This window comes from Lineus longissimus, chromosome 5 (assembly GCF_910592395.1).
Source record: "Lineus longissimus chromosome 5, tnLinLong1.2, whole genome shotgun sequence".
Classification (NCBI taxonomy): domain Eukaryota; kingdom Metazoa; phylum Nemertea; class Pilidiophora; order Heteronemertea; family Lineidae; genus Lineus; species Lineus longissimus.
Window position 1 is genome coordinate 9,542,398 of NC_088312.1, and position 16,668 is coordinate 9,559,065.

At 40.1% G+C, this 16,668-nt stretch overlaps 1 protein-coding gene and 1 pseudogene across 1 annotated transcript; both read right to left on the reverse strand.

Annotated features, from left to right (window-relative positions):
* Positions 1–198: 198 nt before the first annotated feature.
* Positions 199–16,249, reverse strand: LOC135488481 (uncharacterized). The gene is made up of 11 exons (XM_064773107.1): positions 16,161–16,249; positions 14,869–15,349; positions 14,455–14,554; positions 13,776–13,900; positions 13,249–13,355; positions 12,837–13,007; positions 5,491–5,685; positions 3,754–5,197; positions 3,268–3,452; positions 2,591–3,023; positions 199–2,002 (listed from the first exon to the last, which is right to left on the reverse strand). The coding sequence occupies exons 2-11, from the start codon at positions 15,317–15,319 to the stop codon at positions 1,539–1,541; spliced, it is 3,675 nt and encodes a 1,224-aa protein (XP_064629177.1). The 5' UTR covers positions 15,320–15,349; positions 16,161–16,249; the 3' UTR covers positions 199–1,538.
* LOC135488863 (U1 spliceosomal RNA) lies at positions 622–752 on the reverse strand (annotated as a pseudogene).
* Positions 16,250–16,668: the final 419 nt, after the last annotated feature.

The following is a 16,668-nucleotide window of genomic DNA, read 5'->3' on the forward strand; positions in this document are numbered from 1 at the left end:
TACTTCTGTGTGGGGAGGTAAAATTGCTTTCCTTGGTCCCATACTTTAGTTGATTTGTTGGTTGGGTGATTGCCAGAGGACAAATGGCACTGACTGATGCATGGACCCTCCTCCAAGCTGTGAGTCGCTCTTGCATTTTGAAGTATACTGTTCTGATTTCAACAGAGTGGAATCCACACTGACAGAAAACTACTAATGAGACAACAAAAAATTTTATCAACAACAATGCTGCCTTTAATATCAAAACCAATTCATTATTACAATACCGGTATGTTTGTCATATGTAAATAGCACATGCTATTTCTGGAATAAAAGATAAGACATTTGAACATGTATACCAGCAGTTTCCCAAAGGGGAAAATTGTCCAATATTCTGGAGTATATATACTGTACACATTACCCAATGGTACATGTACATTGGTACATGTAAACAGGTTGTACTGTCAATAATATGTTAAGATAATTGAAAAACATGATATCAATTTGCAAGGTTTAAGAAATTCTCTGATTGGGAATGTATTAACTTTTTTAAAAATTGGAACAGACAATATTTACAACTTGCTTTGCAACACATGTTAATTTTCACATGATATTGATACATGTGGAATGGTGGCCTGAGCTGTAATGCTGCACCTGAGTCACCCACATTTGGGGTGATCGCAAGGGTCAGCCCAACTGAAGTGCAATGGAAAGGCCTCGCCCTGGGAGAACGTCCTTATTGATCAACGTTAACTCCTGAGCCAGGTAAGTATATACTGTCTGAAAATATAATTATGAGACAATAGTCTTTCTATATCAATTTTGTCACACTTAATGGGACGTTCTATGAAATTACTGAATATAAGAGATTATGATTTTATCCTAGGGAATTTGATTTTGAATGAATAACATAGTTATATTGCCAGGTAGAGAGTGGTGACAGCATCTGAGCGATATGATATCTTTTGATTAGGGAACATGCTGTGATTATTTTTCATCTAATCAGTAAAACGTTTAGCAACATGATGTTTATATTCTCCTACACAAAGACAAGACAAGCTAAGCTTTGAACTTGGATAATATCACACAACAGTGCTCAAACAGTATGTAGTAACATTAAAACAACAAAGTTCCTATGCTGTGACAAAAACTGACAAATATGATATCTTAGGGGACACACTGTTATCACTAAAACTTTCTATCACTTAACTTTTTACAATCTCATGTTTATATTCTTCTTCACAATACAAGGCAAAGCTTTGTACTCGGATATTGATATGACGTACACCTTAGTACGAACAGGCACACACTACATGTATGGTAGTAACATTATAACAAGTAAATCCCTCTTCTTGAAATATCTTTTTAGTAAATCTTGACAGATAACAACATTCACTAAAACTTGAATCAACAGTACATGTCTCACAATCTTATGAAATTTTTACATTTTGCTGCTGCAACACATCATTACCAAAATTTTACAAACATGACACAAATAGATGATTGTCAGCTTGTCAAGACACAAACTTGGCATACTAAGTGTCCCACACTCTTATGGCTCAAAACTGCTTGAATTTTGATGAATTTGGCATACCCTCTTCTTGTACATCCATGTATGTGGAATGGAAAGAATCATCACTTGATCCACCTGGCGAGGAAGGTCGTTTCTGTTTCTCAATGTTGAGCCACTGTTTTACCTTAGAACAAGGAGAGTCAGTGCTGGCATAGTAATGAAATGGAAGTCTTCCGTCTTTATCAAGTGAATCTTCCTCTGCCTCTCCCACACCTGTGACCTCGATTTCTGGCATACCGGATGGCATCATTACATGGGATACAGAAGCTTGTGGGTATGTGTAATTCCGAGCAGCAGATTGCAATGGTGACTGCCGTACCAAAGTGTCATGTTGATCCATGTCAGTACTTGACCCCGACTTGGAGATGACTGAAGGGGCTTTGGAATATCCTGTGAGCGCACTGTCTTTGTCAGAGAGGCCACTAATGTTGCTGTTGCTTTCAGAAAGTTCTGAAATCAAAGATAAAAGTAAACAACAACACCTATAAGACCAATGAGGTACTTTACTGCCACTGGTTGCAGGACTGCGCTAGAAATCCAAAATAACACTGGTCTTTACAGTATGAAATTGATATGAGACAGGAAGCTAAACATTATTCAGTGAACTTACACAGGGGCAACACCTAATCTATAGATGTCAAAAATCTCCGATTTAAGGGATTCGTGTTTACTTTGTTGAGCAAGTCCAGCAAAAAGCTTTGGTCTCGATTTTTCCAAGCAAAGAACTGAACCACTTCAAAAGGGAAGAGTTGGAGCAACAAGTTTGTTCAGCTTTTGGAAATATAACAACGTTTCGAAACTAGACATCCTCTGCCAGACTCCTGCATATTTTCACATCCATTTTGTTCCTTCATTATGAAGTAAAAAAAGAACACCTTAAGACAGGGTTTGTCACTTGATATCTGGTCTAAAGTACTGAACACATGAGCCACTAAATGGATAGTGGCCAAATTTCCCTGTCAGTTACTCTTTTGACCAAACATTCATAACGTTTTTCTGTCACTCTCAATTTAGTTTTGTGTGAACACTATACTGTACCTTCGGGATCTTTTTCAACCTGCCTGACATCTGTTTTCAGAGAAAAGATATCACCCGCTATCTTTTTCCAATTTATCAAATTATCTTTTATCCTATTAGCTAAACCTGTCGGTTTCTTCTCTGGACATGTCTCCATCAGTTCTGCATTCAAATTGAGCCCGTCCATTGGAATATCATCACTAACTGAATGTTCCTTTTTAAAATTGGACCGTCTAGTTTTAGCAAGAGCGAGAGAGCTTTTCTTGTTTCCAGTACTGGTATCATCCATGACGACGCTGCCTCGACGTTTGGATGGCTTCACATCCTCCTGCGATTGATCTATTGAACGTCTCTTCATTCCTTGGAGACTTTCCTTTCGTGTCCTCATGTCAGGCAATGCAGATTGCAGTTGGGCACTCGATTTCCTCTTGCGTATGTTGTTTTTGATGTACCACTGATAAAGATAAACTATATGATAAATTACTGTATAAAGTGATGACAGTAATAAAGAAGGACATCACTAAGGCAAGTCACCTTGCATGTACAATGATCACCATTCCTTTGTATGACATGTAACAAAGACATTACGGGCAGGCAAAGGCCATTCCAAATGATAAGATGAGTTAGCTAATTGTCGGACTCCTCCCCAATTGGAGATGGTGCTGTTTCGTCAATAATACCCGACTCAAACAGTTTACCTCAATTTCTTGGTCTAGCTTGTTCTTTTCCTCCTCGCTTAAACCTAGCCACCGCATCGTCTCTTGGAGACTACTCCGCCACCCATAGTAGTCTTGCATATCGGCAAATATGTTCCCTTTCTTCATGTATTCAAAGCCTCTCTTGAACTTGTGATAGGTCTCCCACAAGGGTGCATAACGTTGTTCTGAGAAAGAGAAAAGAATATTCCAACTTTTTAAAGGAAAGCAAACATAAGGCAATTGTCATGCCATAAAGCATAAAAAATGATTGGTCAATGGGCATCTTATGTAAATCAAACTTGATTCTGAATTGTGTCACACTCACTAAGAAGTCTTCAACAACCTGGTGATCTGTGTTCCGTTCCACAGACAGCAGCAGAAGAGGCTTTCCGTCAGTGGACTTCACGTTCTTGAAACCATTTTCATCTGCTCTTGGGTTGGCTTATAAAGCATACAAACACAAAATCAAAAATATTCAAAGCCTACCCTCTGTGTAATCCTCCTTTGCTTGTCGAATGGCTTCAAATATCTTGACACCAAGCCTTTTGTGCACGTGTGCAATGGCAAAGCAACACTTTGCCATGTGCATCATGTCCTCTTTGTCATATTCTTGTAACAACAGATAGGATTCCTCTGCCATCTTCACAGCCTTTTCGATCTTTTTGATGTCATCATATTCTGCCAGCAAAAGTGCATTTTGTCGCAACAGCTTTATGTACTCCAAGCTCCGTTTCATTTTGAGTTTCTCACACAAACCAATACTCATCTCGTAGCTTGAGGAGGCCTCATCAAACCTCTTTTTTATGTCCTTATTATATTCATCAACTTCTTTCTGAGATAGTTCTTTCTTCCGTTTCTTTGCATTTTCAAAACTTTCTTGCTTAAGTCCACCAAGGACATGAGCTTTGATACCAATGTCCATGGTGTAGACAATCTGATCAAAATGAACCGTAGATGCACCAAGTTTATCAAAGGCTCTTTTATTGTATTTCATACTTTCAGATGCTGTGTAGGGGTCTAACGGCTTCATGTCAAGAATTGATGCAATGGCATGCAAGGCTCGTGCAGCCTGCGTGCTACAGGCCTCCACTTCATTATAAACTTTTAAAGCTTCTTGAATCAAGTCGATACCCTCTTGAAATTTCCGACACAAACCAAGATACTTGCCATGAACAAGGTTGAAATGGGCCCAGCTCAGCTTTAAAGCCTGAGGAGGAGGGTCAATTGTGAACGATCTCAACTCCTCTTCGACTTCATACAACTTCACTTCAGCACTCTCTAATGAAGACCCATTTTTCAACAGAACATCAATCTGCGACAGCTTCAGATATACTCTTTTCAATATTTGTTGAGGTCCAGAAGCTAACTCCAGCTGTTCAGCATAGAACTGCTCCAAATTCTTTCGATTCAGAAAATGTTGTAGTGAAGCTTGAAAGAGGAAAGCTTTGTGGTAGCTTTCATAATGCTCAATATTAATGGAAGGCATGGAACTGTACTTCAAAACCAATGGCTGCAATTCTGACCCTATGACACCTGCTTTACCCTTAGGGTCATAGGTTTCCATTTTTCCGAGTTCAAGTAACCTATTCATGATATATGCTCGTATATTTGACTTTGCAGCTTCCACATCTTTTTCGAAATCTCCTGCTGCACGTTTCCTCTCCAGAAGATTCTGTAGCAATGAATGCAAAAAGAAGCGTGTATCTTCATCTCCAATCTTCGATCCTGCCGTGCTGGTTTTGTCCTTGACCTCCATTTGAAGTAGGCGCGCCTTCACCAAGGAGTAAAGAGTAGTTGTTCTGTTTTCGCCCAGAAGGCACTGTGCCAGGGTAAAATCAAACTGCACACCATTACAGAGGGACAACTTGATCAGTGCTGCTCGAGTGGCCTGATTCAAACCATCAAAAACTCTTCCCAAGGTAGTGATAACCTGTAATTGAATGAGTGATATCAGTAACTACCGTTATCTGGCTTCAATAGGAGTATCTTCTGAATACAAAATGAAATGAACTGAATGCGTCACCCTGGGTTAACGATTTTCCACCATGTTCATACTATAGACATAATACAAACAATGCCACAAGCTGACAAGCTCACACGGCCTCTGAAACAGAAACAGAAAACAAGTGCATTTGATGTATTCATCCTATTTGTCATTAAGGTGAACCATATGGAGCTACTGAGAAAGAAAAGCAGTATGATTTTCAAACTGATTATGGTTACCTGAGACGTCTGTTGATCATTATTTTCAGCTGACTCAAGTTGTTGCTTGTGGTCTGCGAGGAACTTTTTCAGTGTGATGCAATTGGAATATTTCTTGAGGTAGCTGAACACCGCCTGCACTGCCAAAGTATTGAAGGCACACAACTTCGAGACAACTGTTTCGATGTTGCTCTTTTGCTTTGGATCACGCATGATCTAAGAGGAGAAATGAGATAAGGTATTAGCTCATCGTCATAGAGGACAAGTACTTGAACAAATAGTTTGTATACTGACCCAGAGGTAATTACAATGTAAATGTTCACATGCCAACTATGCTGTCATGACATCCCAAGGGATGCTTGCCAAGAAACTCAATTTTTATCACTGTCATCACAGAAGTGACAATACAAATGAAACGGCCAGGGGCCATTGTGCTCACCGTATACATCTTTTAGTAGGCAGGATCATGCTTAGTTTAGAGGTGAATATGGTGAACACAATCAGGCATGAAGACTTTTTTTAGATGTGTATTGATGTTAAGTAATAAGACAGGGCAGTATATATAAGTTTATGATCCAACCAATAATTGTCTGTGACATCAACAAGATCAATATCGTGTGATTGCTAAGAGTCCCTGCAATAAAAAATTCATCGAAAAAAAGTCATTAATAAGTGAGATATTGCACGTCCTACTTTTTCAGTTTTGACCCCCTGGTGGCCAAATCAAGAATCAGATCAGGCCAAAATTCGGTGTCAGAGATTATCTGATGTAGGGGGTTACATGTACCAACTTTCAAGTTCATAGCTTCAGCAGTTAAGAAACGTGCCATAGTTACACTTTAATGGCCAATTTACGCCATTTGACCTCTGTGACCTAGAAAAGGAGGTCAAATCCAAAAATCGTAGGACATGTGGTGTATCCTTGCTAGAAGTCCCTGCCATAAAAATTTTATCGAAAACAATTCACTCAAATAAGCAAGATATTGCACTTCTTCCTTTTTCCATTATGGCCCCCTGGTGGCCGAATAAAGAATCAGATCAGGCCAAAATTCAGCATCAAAGGTTATCTGATGTAGGGGGTTATATGCACCAAGTTTCAAGTTCATAGCTTTACTGGTTAAGAAACGTGCCATAGTTTACACTCTTACGGCCAATTTACGCCATATGACCTCTGTGAACTTGAAAAGTAGGTCAAATTGAAAACCCGTAAGACATGTGATGTATTCTTCCTAAGAGTACCTACCATAAAAATTTTATCGAAAACAAGTCACTTATAAGCGAGATATCACACTTTTTAGATATCCACTTTTGGCCCCCTGGTGGCAAAGTTGAGAATCAGATCAAACTGAAATTCAGCACCAGAGGCTATTTGATATAGGGGGTTATATGTACCAAGTTTCAAGTTCATAGCTTTAGTGGTTAAGAAACGTGCCATAGTTTACACTCTAACGGCCAATTTACGCCATATGACCTCTGTGACCTTGAAAAGTAGGTCAAATTGAAAACCCATACGATATGTGATGTATTCTTCCTAAGAGTACCTACCATAAAAATTTTATCGAAAACAAGTCACTTATAAGCGAGATATAACACTTTTTAGATTTCCACTTTTGGCCCCCTGGTGGCAAAGTTGAGGATCAGATCAAACTGAAATTCAGCACCAAAGGCTATGTGATATAGGGGGTTATATGTACTAAGTTTCAAGTTCATAGCTTTAGTGGTTAAGAAACGTGCCATAGTTTACACTCTAACGGCCAATTTACGCCATATGACCTCTGTGAACTTGAAGAGTAGGTCAAATTAAAAACCTGTATGATATAAGATGTAGATTTGCTATGAGTTCCAACAACATCAGTTTCATCGAAAACAAGTCACTAATAAGCGAGATATCACACTTTTTAGATATCGACATTTGGCCGCCTGGTGGCCAAGTTGAGAATCAGATCGGACCGAAATTCAGTGTCAGAGGTCACCTGACCTAGGGGGTGCTGTGTACAAAGTTTCAAGTTCATAGCCCTAGCGGTTAAGAAACGTGCCACTGTTTTTGAAATAGGATACGACGACGGACGACGGACGACGACGACGGACGACGACGACGGACGACGGACACTGCGGTATTACATAGACTCCCCTACGGTGAGCCAAAAACGAGAAATTAAAACATGCAGAAATTTCCACTCTTAATCATTAACCAACCATTGACAGCAGATGTGGAATTTGTTGACCGCCAATTTAAAATGAGCAAATTCGCTCACTTTTCGCAACAAGAGGCCCAAGGGCCTGGCGCTCAGCTGAGTTGTTGCTGCGTTGTTCGTATATATTACATTACTCGTCAAACTCTACTAAACTAAGGACTCAAAGCCTAAGGATAATAGCTTCTGGATGTGTAACAGTGAATTGCGGTAGACTGGCGCAATCTACTTCAAGCAAGCTCCACCCTTGCAATGTGTGCGCAAACAGATAACCTAACCTATATTGGACCATCAATTCTACACACAGCAACATGATTCATCCTCAGCTGTTACCATGATGATGATGATGATGATCCTTTTCGCAAATTGGTCGTCTTCTGTCTTTCTTCCATACTTCAGTGCCACCGGATGTAGTCTGCCCTTGTGGAGGGATCCTTTCAGCACCGGGACACAAGAATCCATGCGAATTGAATCACATGGAGAGACTAGCCCAATCACCCGCTTTTGGCTGGGTAGAAATGGGTAAATCTCGCAGACTGGACCTTAAACTCTACTGCCGACGTGTGAGGCCGGTCTGACAGATGAGTAAGTGGGGTCCACCTAATGCAGAAGGCACCAGTTTCCCTAACTAAAAGGGTAACATTATTGCCTAAAGGCCTGTGTACACTAGTAAAATATTAGCAACATTTTTACATTTCCAGTTGCAACAAATGTTGCAAAAATGTTGCGTAGTGTGTACAGAGCAAAACGCGTCTTACAACATGTTGTAAAATTGTTGCAAATTAAATGCAATGCAATTCTTTGTTGCATGTTGTAAAAATGTTGCAAACTCTTCAGCCAATCAGAAATAGGATTTGCGTCATGTGATCTACCGGAGTTCATGTGACTTGAACAAGAAGCAGGTATAGCAACTCTCAAGTGAGTGTCTTGCTTCGTAGGGTGATGAAACCTTTTCTAGAAGTTTTTGTATGACGGCTTGTCAGTCAGCCGCAACTCCTTTAGGCTGCGTATCCATAGGCTGTTCCGTGCCCTGCACAACATTCCCTTTTTACCGCCTGGCGCGCCACACGGACAATGAACCTTCGTTGGTGTTATTGATCGTTCCCATAGGTTATGCCGTGTCACATTGCGGGCATATATGCACTGTGGATTGGGAATATAGGCCCATATTGGGATTGAACATGTCCATTCTTTTGCGAGGGAACAACACGGAAGCAATGTCTGAGGCGAAATTAATTCAAGAGGTTCATCAACGGGAACTACTCTGGGACCCCGAAACTGATGATTATCATAACAAGCACGAACCTGTAATTTGTTGCTTAAAAGTCAGGTTTTATATACATGTACATGTCAATTTGATGTTGCAAGTGAAAATACAAGTTACTTGTATTTTCATTTTCAATATTCATAAGAAATTGTCTTCTGAAATAATGACAGCGTGCGGATAAACGCGATTGACTGCTGCGAAATGAGGACTACAAAGGCCTACATGACCAAAAAGGAATATCCAATGGAGACGCAGGGCATAAGCCGCACTTACACCACCTGAAAATGGACCACCAATCTTGGTTCGGGAACCAATGCCGCACCATCGAAAATCCACCAAGCGCTTACACCAGCGCTGCAGCTAGTTATAAAATCCGGCTACAGATGGCGCGCAAACAATAAGCAGAACGCAGAAAGCCTTGGCAGAAAGCGCCATTTTGAAAGCGCCGCCTGGAGCCGAACCATCTAACTAGCTAATTGCCGATCCATTTGCGCGTACACCACGACAAAGCCGAGCTTTTAACAAGCCGGGCGATTTGGACCATCAAGCTTGGTGGGACAAATTAGCTCGGCAATTTGTATCGGCAATGGATTGCCGAACCAATTTGTCGCGGCAATGTGGTGGTGTAAGTGCAATTGGTCCACCAATATATCGTGGTGTAAGCGCAGCTATAGTGCCAGGTCACAAGGCTGTTACGCCATAACGCCACACTACACAAGGGCATACCCTATGGATACGCGGCCTTAACAGGCAGTGGTATGCCCCATCATCCACCCTCATTTTGATCCAGGGCCTGGTCCATATTCTCTTTGGTTATTTCGCCGCCTCTTCCGTCTCTCAACAATGACAGCTAAAATTGCTGCAGAAGCACTCAAAACACATCTTCTCTCCTTGGAATCATCCATTTTCCCTCCAAAATACCTATTTCCCTTTGTTCCCACTAAAAAGTTTGCAACAATTTACCAACATGTTGTAAAAATGTTGCTAATTTGTTGCTAGTGAACACAGGGCCTTGAAGGGCTTGTTGCAAAATTGTTGTAAAAATGTTGGTAAAATGTTGGTAAAATGTTGGTAAAATGTTGCTAATATTTTACTAGTGTACACCCTGCTTAAGTCAAGTGAAACTCTTAACAAACCTTAGCAGAATGCCACCATTGAAATGTTGATAATAATGATAGCAAGTAAAAACTTTAAACAGATAGACTTGATTTTTTTAACCAACTGCCACATGTGGTTTTCTTTATTTAGTAAATTTTGAGGTAAGTATTACAGAATGAAATACTTGAATACTAGAATTGCCTGGCTCTTCTGATGATTGCACTGGTGAACACCGAAGTCGATGGGATGTGCAAAGTCATAGCTCGATCCTCTCTCTTGGTCATCTTTGAGATGTGGTCACCAAATATGTTCAAATGCAGCTGCAGATCATTCCTGTCCTGCAAAACATGATGAGGAGATAACATTTTAATTTTGATAGAATAGGTAAGCTAGCCAAGTTTTATATCAAAATACAAGGCCAACAACAACTGATAAGGCGCTAGGGCCGAATGATCAAGGAAGTTCATTGATGATATGATTGGGAATACATTGTGATAAGAGTGATGAATCGGCCCCGTTTGAAGCATTGTGCTATGTACAGTGTGCAAGTGTCAGTGTGTATCAGCTATCGGTCTACCTAATGCGCGTCCGGAACAATTTGTGCGTCCGGAGCGCGTCCGGAAGAGAAAGTGCGCGTCCGGAACAATTTCCTATGTAAATATGAACTTAATGTTGCATTAGATGGCTTAAATAGCATTTTAATTCCATGTAGAGAAAATAAAATTGGAAAAAATCTCCTTGGTGACTTTGTGTTTTACAATTTTCAGCGGGGTGATTTGGGTGTTGCACAGCCATCAAATCCCAGTTTACTGACGTTTCTCCTCAACCAATTGTTGTTGCAGTTGCAGAATTTCGATAGTAGCCGTGTTGTAATGGATTAGACTGGTATCTGGTGTCTCAGCACATGGAATGCCGTCAGAGTGTCTTATCATTGTTAATTTCACAAAAAATCAGAATCAAATATGTTATTGAAAATCACTATACAGTCAAAGTGTCAATTAGTGAGATGTGTTCACATTAATATGTAAAGAGCAATCTCTAGTGAACTCACACAACTGTTTGACATGGGGGAGCCCCCCAAACCCCCGTCCTTCTGACATATTTAGCCAGTACATTGGGGGATGAGTCCCCCAAACCCCCCAAAATATATTTTGTGAGAAAAATAAGTGAAAATTGTACTACTTCTTTGATGTGAGTGTATCCTTAAATCCACTGTCATCACTAGATCCTTTGATAATAAGCCATAGCTAAATTTAAGTGTAGCCAATTAGAAATTAATCTAAAAAATAAGTCCCCCCCCCCCTCCCGGGCCCACTCTGTCGAATGGTAGAAAAACTGGCATTTTTATTTTTATGAATAAGATATATACCCAGGAAAATAATCATTAAGCTCATCTATAGTTGAAGCTCTTAAAACCGCACTGAATTTTGTTGACCCCCTTCCCCCTTCCCCTCGATCCCCTCCCCTCCCCCCTAAAAGCGCAAATTGGCTTCACAATAATTGCTATTGCCCCTTATCCCACGGCACGCAAAGACAAACTCATACCGACTTAGACGACCACAACAGGAGAAGGCGCGTAAGGAAGTTGGGATATGATTATGGCATAGTAATTAACCACCTCGCTGAAAATTGTAAAATACAAAGTCACCAAAAAGATTTTTTTCAATTTTATTTTCTCTACATGGAATTAAAATGCTATTTAAGCCATCTAATGCAACAATAGGTTCATATTTACATAGGAAATTGTTCCGGACGCGCACTTTCTCTTCCGGACGCGCTCCGGACGCGCAAACAGAGTTCCGGACGCACATTAGGTGGACCCTCAGCTATCGCATTTATTGTTTGTTGACATTTCAAATCGCTGGAGTCGATCCTCAATTACACTGTTTATGTACATTGGCAACCTTACCCGATGATATCAGAACGATGTTTATTATTGTCTTGTTTATTCACATTAGTTCTGCTATGTGACAAGAGTTATTTGTTGAGAAATCCATGATTTAAAGCCGGACTTTGACATCGTTTCTCAGACCAACCAAGCTGCATTTCGCAGATCGTTTTTCAACGATCGTCGACGAACTATTTCAAATTAATCACATCCAATTAAACAATCCAAGCCTTCCCTAATGTCATCAACATGCAATAACACAAGCAGCCAAATATTATCGCCTATGAAATTGTGAATTTAATGAGAACTTACCTCTGAATTGACAGAACGCGATCTATTCCATAGCATGGTCTCCTTACGTCTGAACTGCGCAGACTCGAGACGTGACGTTCGCTGCACGTGTGATTGGACGTGGGATAACTCGCGCGAAATTTAAAATGCTCTTCTTGGAGGGTGCTCACTAAATTGCGCCAGTAACACCACCTGGTGAGAAATTCATGAACTACGCCTATTGATAATGAAAGAGAAAGCTTTGCTCTATAAAATTAGATTTGATTCATGATCCCCAACTGAGAAATCAGCTGCTGGAAAAGTTTTTGGAAAATTTCGCTCGGTGCCACCTAGTGGCCAAACCGCTCATCCTGCCGGACCCACATTTGGTCTATTCAGGAGTCCTGAAGGGTCTCAACGCCTCAGAGGGAAAATCTATCGCCTATCCGCCATAGTTTTGAAACGTGCCTGTTTAACGGACAGACAGACAGACAGACAGACAGACAGACAGACAGACAGACAGACAGACAGACAGACAGACAGACGGACACTCATTCTACCATTTACTCATATGAATAGCTCAGCTTTTCAGCTGAGCTAACAAAAACATTTCCCGATTTACAGTGTTTCATCCTTCTCATAGTCCACTTACTTTGGGTGCCACTCTTCTTATCAACTGATGACACTCCTCTAGAGTGAACAACTGCAATGGGAGGTGCTTCATGTTCTCAAGGGGGTCTGGTCCAGGCATACTGTCATCTGGGCTATGTTGTCCAGGGATACAGTCATCTGGCCTATGAACAGATGTTATCAGTAACTTGACCTGGATAACAGAATAGAAATCTTATGATGACTTCCTGTTTAATTCAAGTTTTATATCTGCAGACGATAGCTTTGTTCCGAGCCTAAGCTTTACATTAAATGGGAACAGTTCCGTCTGCTCATATCTATGTGGTATAAATGTACACTGACACTCAAATGCTTTCGCTTTCATTGTCACCTGAAATAAAAAATTATAAAACACACAAAGAGGAATCAGACATTACAAGCATTGAACTGCTCACCTTGCTATTTTGTATGGACAATATCTGTCTAAGAATCTCCCATACCCTCTTATCAGGGTTGTTTGGAGACAGCAACGTTTCAAAACTGTCCAAGTATAGGACCACAGCTGCAAATTGATGAGGAGAAGAACTTAGAAATGTGTCAAAGTTTTTTTGAAAAAGGTCACAGAAGACTATACTATAGACTCACTGACCAGCAAGTCAAAAATAGTAAATGTATAAAACACAACTTCGAGGGTTTCATATTTTACACTCAACGTACATTGATTGTTTTAATTTATAAAAATCCAAAGATCTATTTTCAATGAATTAATCTCAAATAAAGAGCCAAGGAGTAAAAACATCCCAGCTGAGGCCAGGAGGCAATCACACTGAGAACACTTTCTTCATGCAAAAATAAAGGTTAAGCTGTTTATAGAGACCACTCATGTTAATGACCCAAAAGCATTTTTCACAAGGTGCAGGGTTCTTGATATAGGCCCTTGGTCACTTCTGATTTAAAAATATCAAGCAGCCAGTTAGCTCACCTGATTTTTTCGTTCGTAGCTCTTCGTAGATAGTTTCCCAGCATATTTTCTGGTCTTGTTGTAGGGGAGGTATATCTAGCGGCCCTGTCAGTCGGTTGTAGAAGTCCTCAATGTTGCTTGTGGTTCTGAAAGAGACGACCATCAACGGGACTTAACGCCCAATGCATAAATGAAAGCAATAGCTACTCAACGTATCCATACAAATAACCTAGTCCTAAAGCTTCTTGTCGTCAGTGAGATGAAATTTCTCATTGATCGCTTTATACTGTACAACTGCATGTACCTCCTCAAAGCGCTTTAGATTTATTCCCCAGAAACATTTCTATAGAAACCAAGACGTGCACATACACTACACAACATTTGGCCATTTCAGGCCAGTTGAAAGTACACAGTGACACCGACCATGCCTCAAACCCTAGCTGGACCATTCAAACACAATTTCGATGCCATTCCACTTTGCAACCACACTTTTAATAATTCTCACAATTTTTTCAAATACAGAACACAAAAACTAAGGGCCCTTTTCCAGAAATAATTTTTTTTGACATATTCGTGAACTCCTCTGTTTCAGCTTCAAAAACTCTGGGTCCAGATATAATCTATATATAGGCATATAAAAATCTATTGCCAGCAAAATTAATTATTTCCAAAGTTGGCCCTGATAGGAAGGGCAACTTACTTCAAGTCGACATAGAGCTTTCGATATTGGTTTTGCTTTCCGCACACTTGGTTGGCTAGGGTTGTCTTCCCTGTGCCACCCATGCCAGATATCCAGATACCTAAAATAAAGGTGCTAATTAGATGTCGCAACCATTGGATAACCAGGAGAGATGACACAAAACCTAAAAAATAGGAGTTTCTTTGGATTGATTAGTTGTTTCATCAACGAAGATCGATCATGGAGTGTGTTTAATTGCCGTCCGGAATACTATAAATGCACATCAGGCAAGTGAACATCTACGCTGTAAAAGTGATTGGGTCACTTTGTGAACAATACATATATGACCTATAATTATTCTGCAATGCAATAATAAAGAAGCCTACCACAAAGTTAATAAGTTTTGCTTTTTTCTTGCCATTGTGAACAACTTACCAGCTTTTTGATCATTTGCCTCGTCCAAGAGCAGCCGTGTCACAGTCTCCATTTCCTCCTTCCTCCCGACAAAATCACAGTTTTTGAGTATCCCCATTTCACGGCAGTGTTTCTTATACATTTTACGCTTTTTCTCGCATTGCTTCAGATAATCATGCAAAAGGATATCATTCCCATCGCCTGTCCGAAATCTTAATTTCTTTGTCTTGGTCACGTCAATCATCAATTTCATGAACCCGCTCTCTCCATAGTCTTCTGAGAGAGTGTCAATGAAATGTCTAATGACGTCCATTTTTGGCAATTTTTTATGGTGCTTGTTCTTTCCCCATCCAGCAGGTAATTTATTCTTCAAGGAATCCGCAAATGTATCTAACTCCTCGCGGGTCAGATTCCGGATAAGCTTGTCGGTGAGCCCAGGCCATGGGTCCTCCATTTCTTCGTCGTAATTCATATTTTACTCAGCACTCAGTAGGATAACCCTCTAGGAAAAATAGGGAAATATTTTACCATCATCATTGATTGTTATAGCGCCTCCAGGGATGAGGGGGACGGTTGACATAGAAATGTCAAGTTGCAGGGGTGAGTGAGTGAGAGATTGCATCAGTGCTGACATGACCAAACAGTCATTCTCATGCAATCCAGGGCATCAAAATATCGAATCTATAAATAGATGTCGTATTTACGCCATATAATTTCTATTCCAATTGAACTTGCCCTTGACAAGCCAGCTAGATGTCAGAACAATACCAGTCTAATTCGCATTGCCCATTACCTTGTCAATAATGCAAATATCATTCAGTTTTTATCTTATCAAAAACTATTGAATTTGAAACAGTATGTCAAAGAATTGACAATTCTGTCACAGAAACTGAGCACAATTGAAAAGTAAACACATGGACAGCAAGATACTCTGTCCATGCTGCACTTGCTACACATTGTACTATTACAGTAGAACCTCCCTTAGTCGACAACCTCTCTATTAAGGACACTAGTTTCGGACCCAAATAGGTTGTTTCCATTCAACTTGATGTTTCTAACCAGGACACCTCTCTATTAAGGACAGCACTTGTCAGTCCTGAGGGTGTCCTTAATAAAGAGGTTCTACTGTACATGCAAAATTGGTCTTGTATAGGCACTCCCAACCTGCTAAATGCCTCAACACAGAATAGATTTGATACATCTCTCCTTTTGCTCTTTTTTCAAGCTTAAAAGCTTTTGTCAATACCATTTTAAATCATCAAGAGCCAACCAAATCTGCAAATAAATCTTACCACACTCGACAGACAACTTACCAGGTACCAGTGTACACTCGAGGCAGGAGCTCTTCTATTGACATCATTCTACTTCCAGCACCAACAGTGACGTTGTGCCAAATGACATCAACTTAATTCATAGTTATTGAATTTCCTTTGGCTTTTGTCCAAGGCAAAACAGTTTTAGGTCACCTTGGCCACAGCTGTTTACTATTCTTTACAATTGAATTTCCTATTCGAACATTTTCCTTGAAATCATTTCCCAGTATTGCGTGATTTGTGATACTAACATACCTTTTATCTATACATGTGCTGCCATCATTCAATTATATGAACTACGCCATCAATCAATACTAACAAGGACACTGGCACTAGTAGGTCAGGTATTTGTGATAAAAACCATGACATTTTTACGAGCATTTTTTGGCCGCAAATATCATGAATGCAAATTGTGACAATTTGAACTCAAATGCAGTAGCTCTTCACTTTCAATTCTGTAGAAAACATTGGGAACTGAGTCTATTGCCAATTGAAAATGAGCAAATTA

Bases quoted from the DNA above. Each gene is read 5' to 3' on its own strand.
- LOC135488481 (XM_064773107.1), bottom strand. From the start codon at position 15,319: ATGAATTACGACGAAGAAATGGAGGACCCATGGCCTGGGCTCACCGAC. The intron at 5,198-5,490 runs GTAACCATAATC...ATTCAATTACAG, and splicing joins ATGATCAACAGACGTCTCAG to GTTATCACTACCTTGGGAAG. The intron at 3,453-3,753 runs GTAGGCTTTGAA...TCTCTTTCTCAG, and splicing joins AAAGGAGGATTACACAGAGG to AACAACGTTATGCACCCTTG.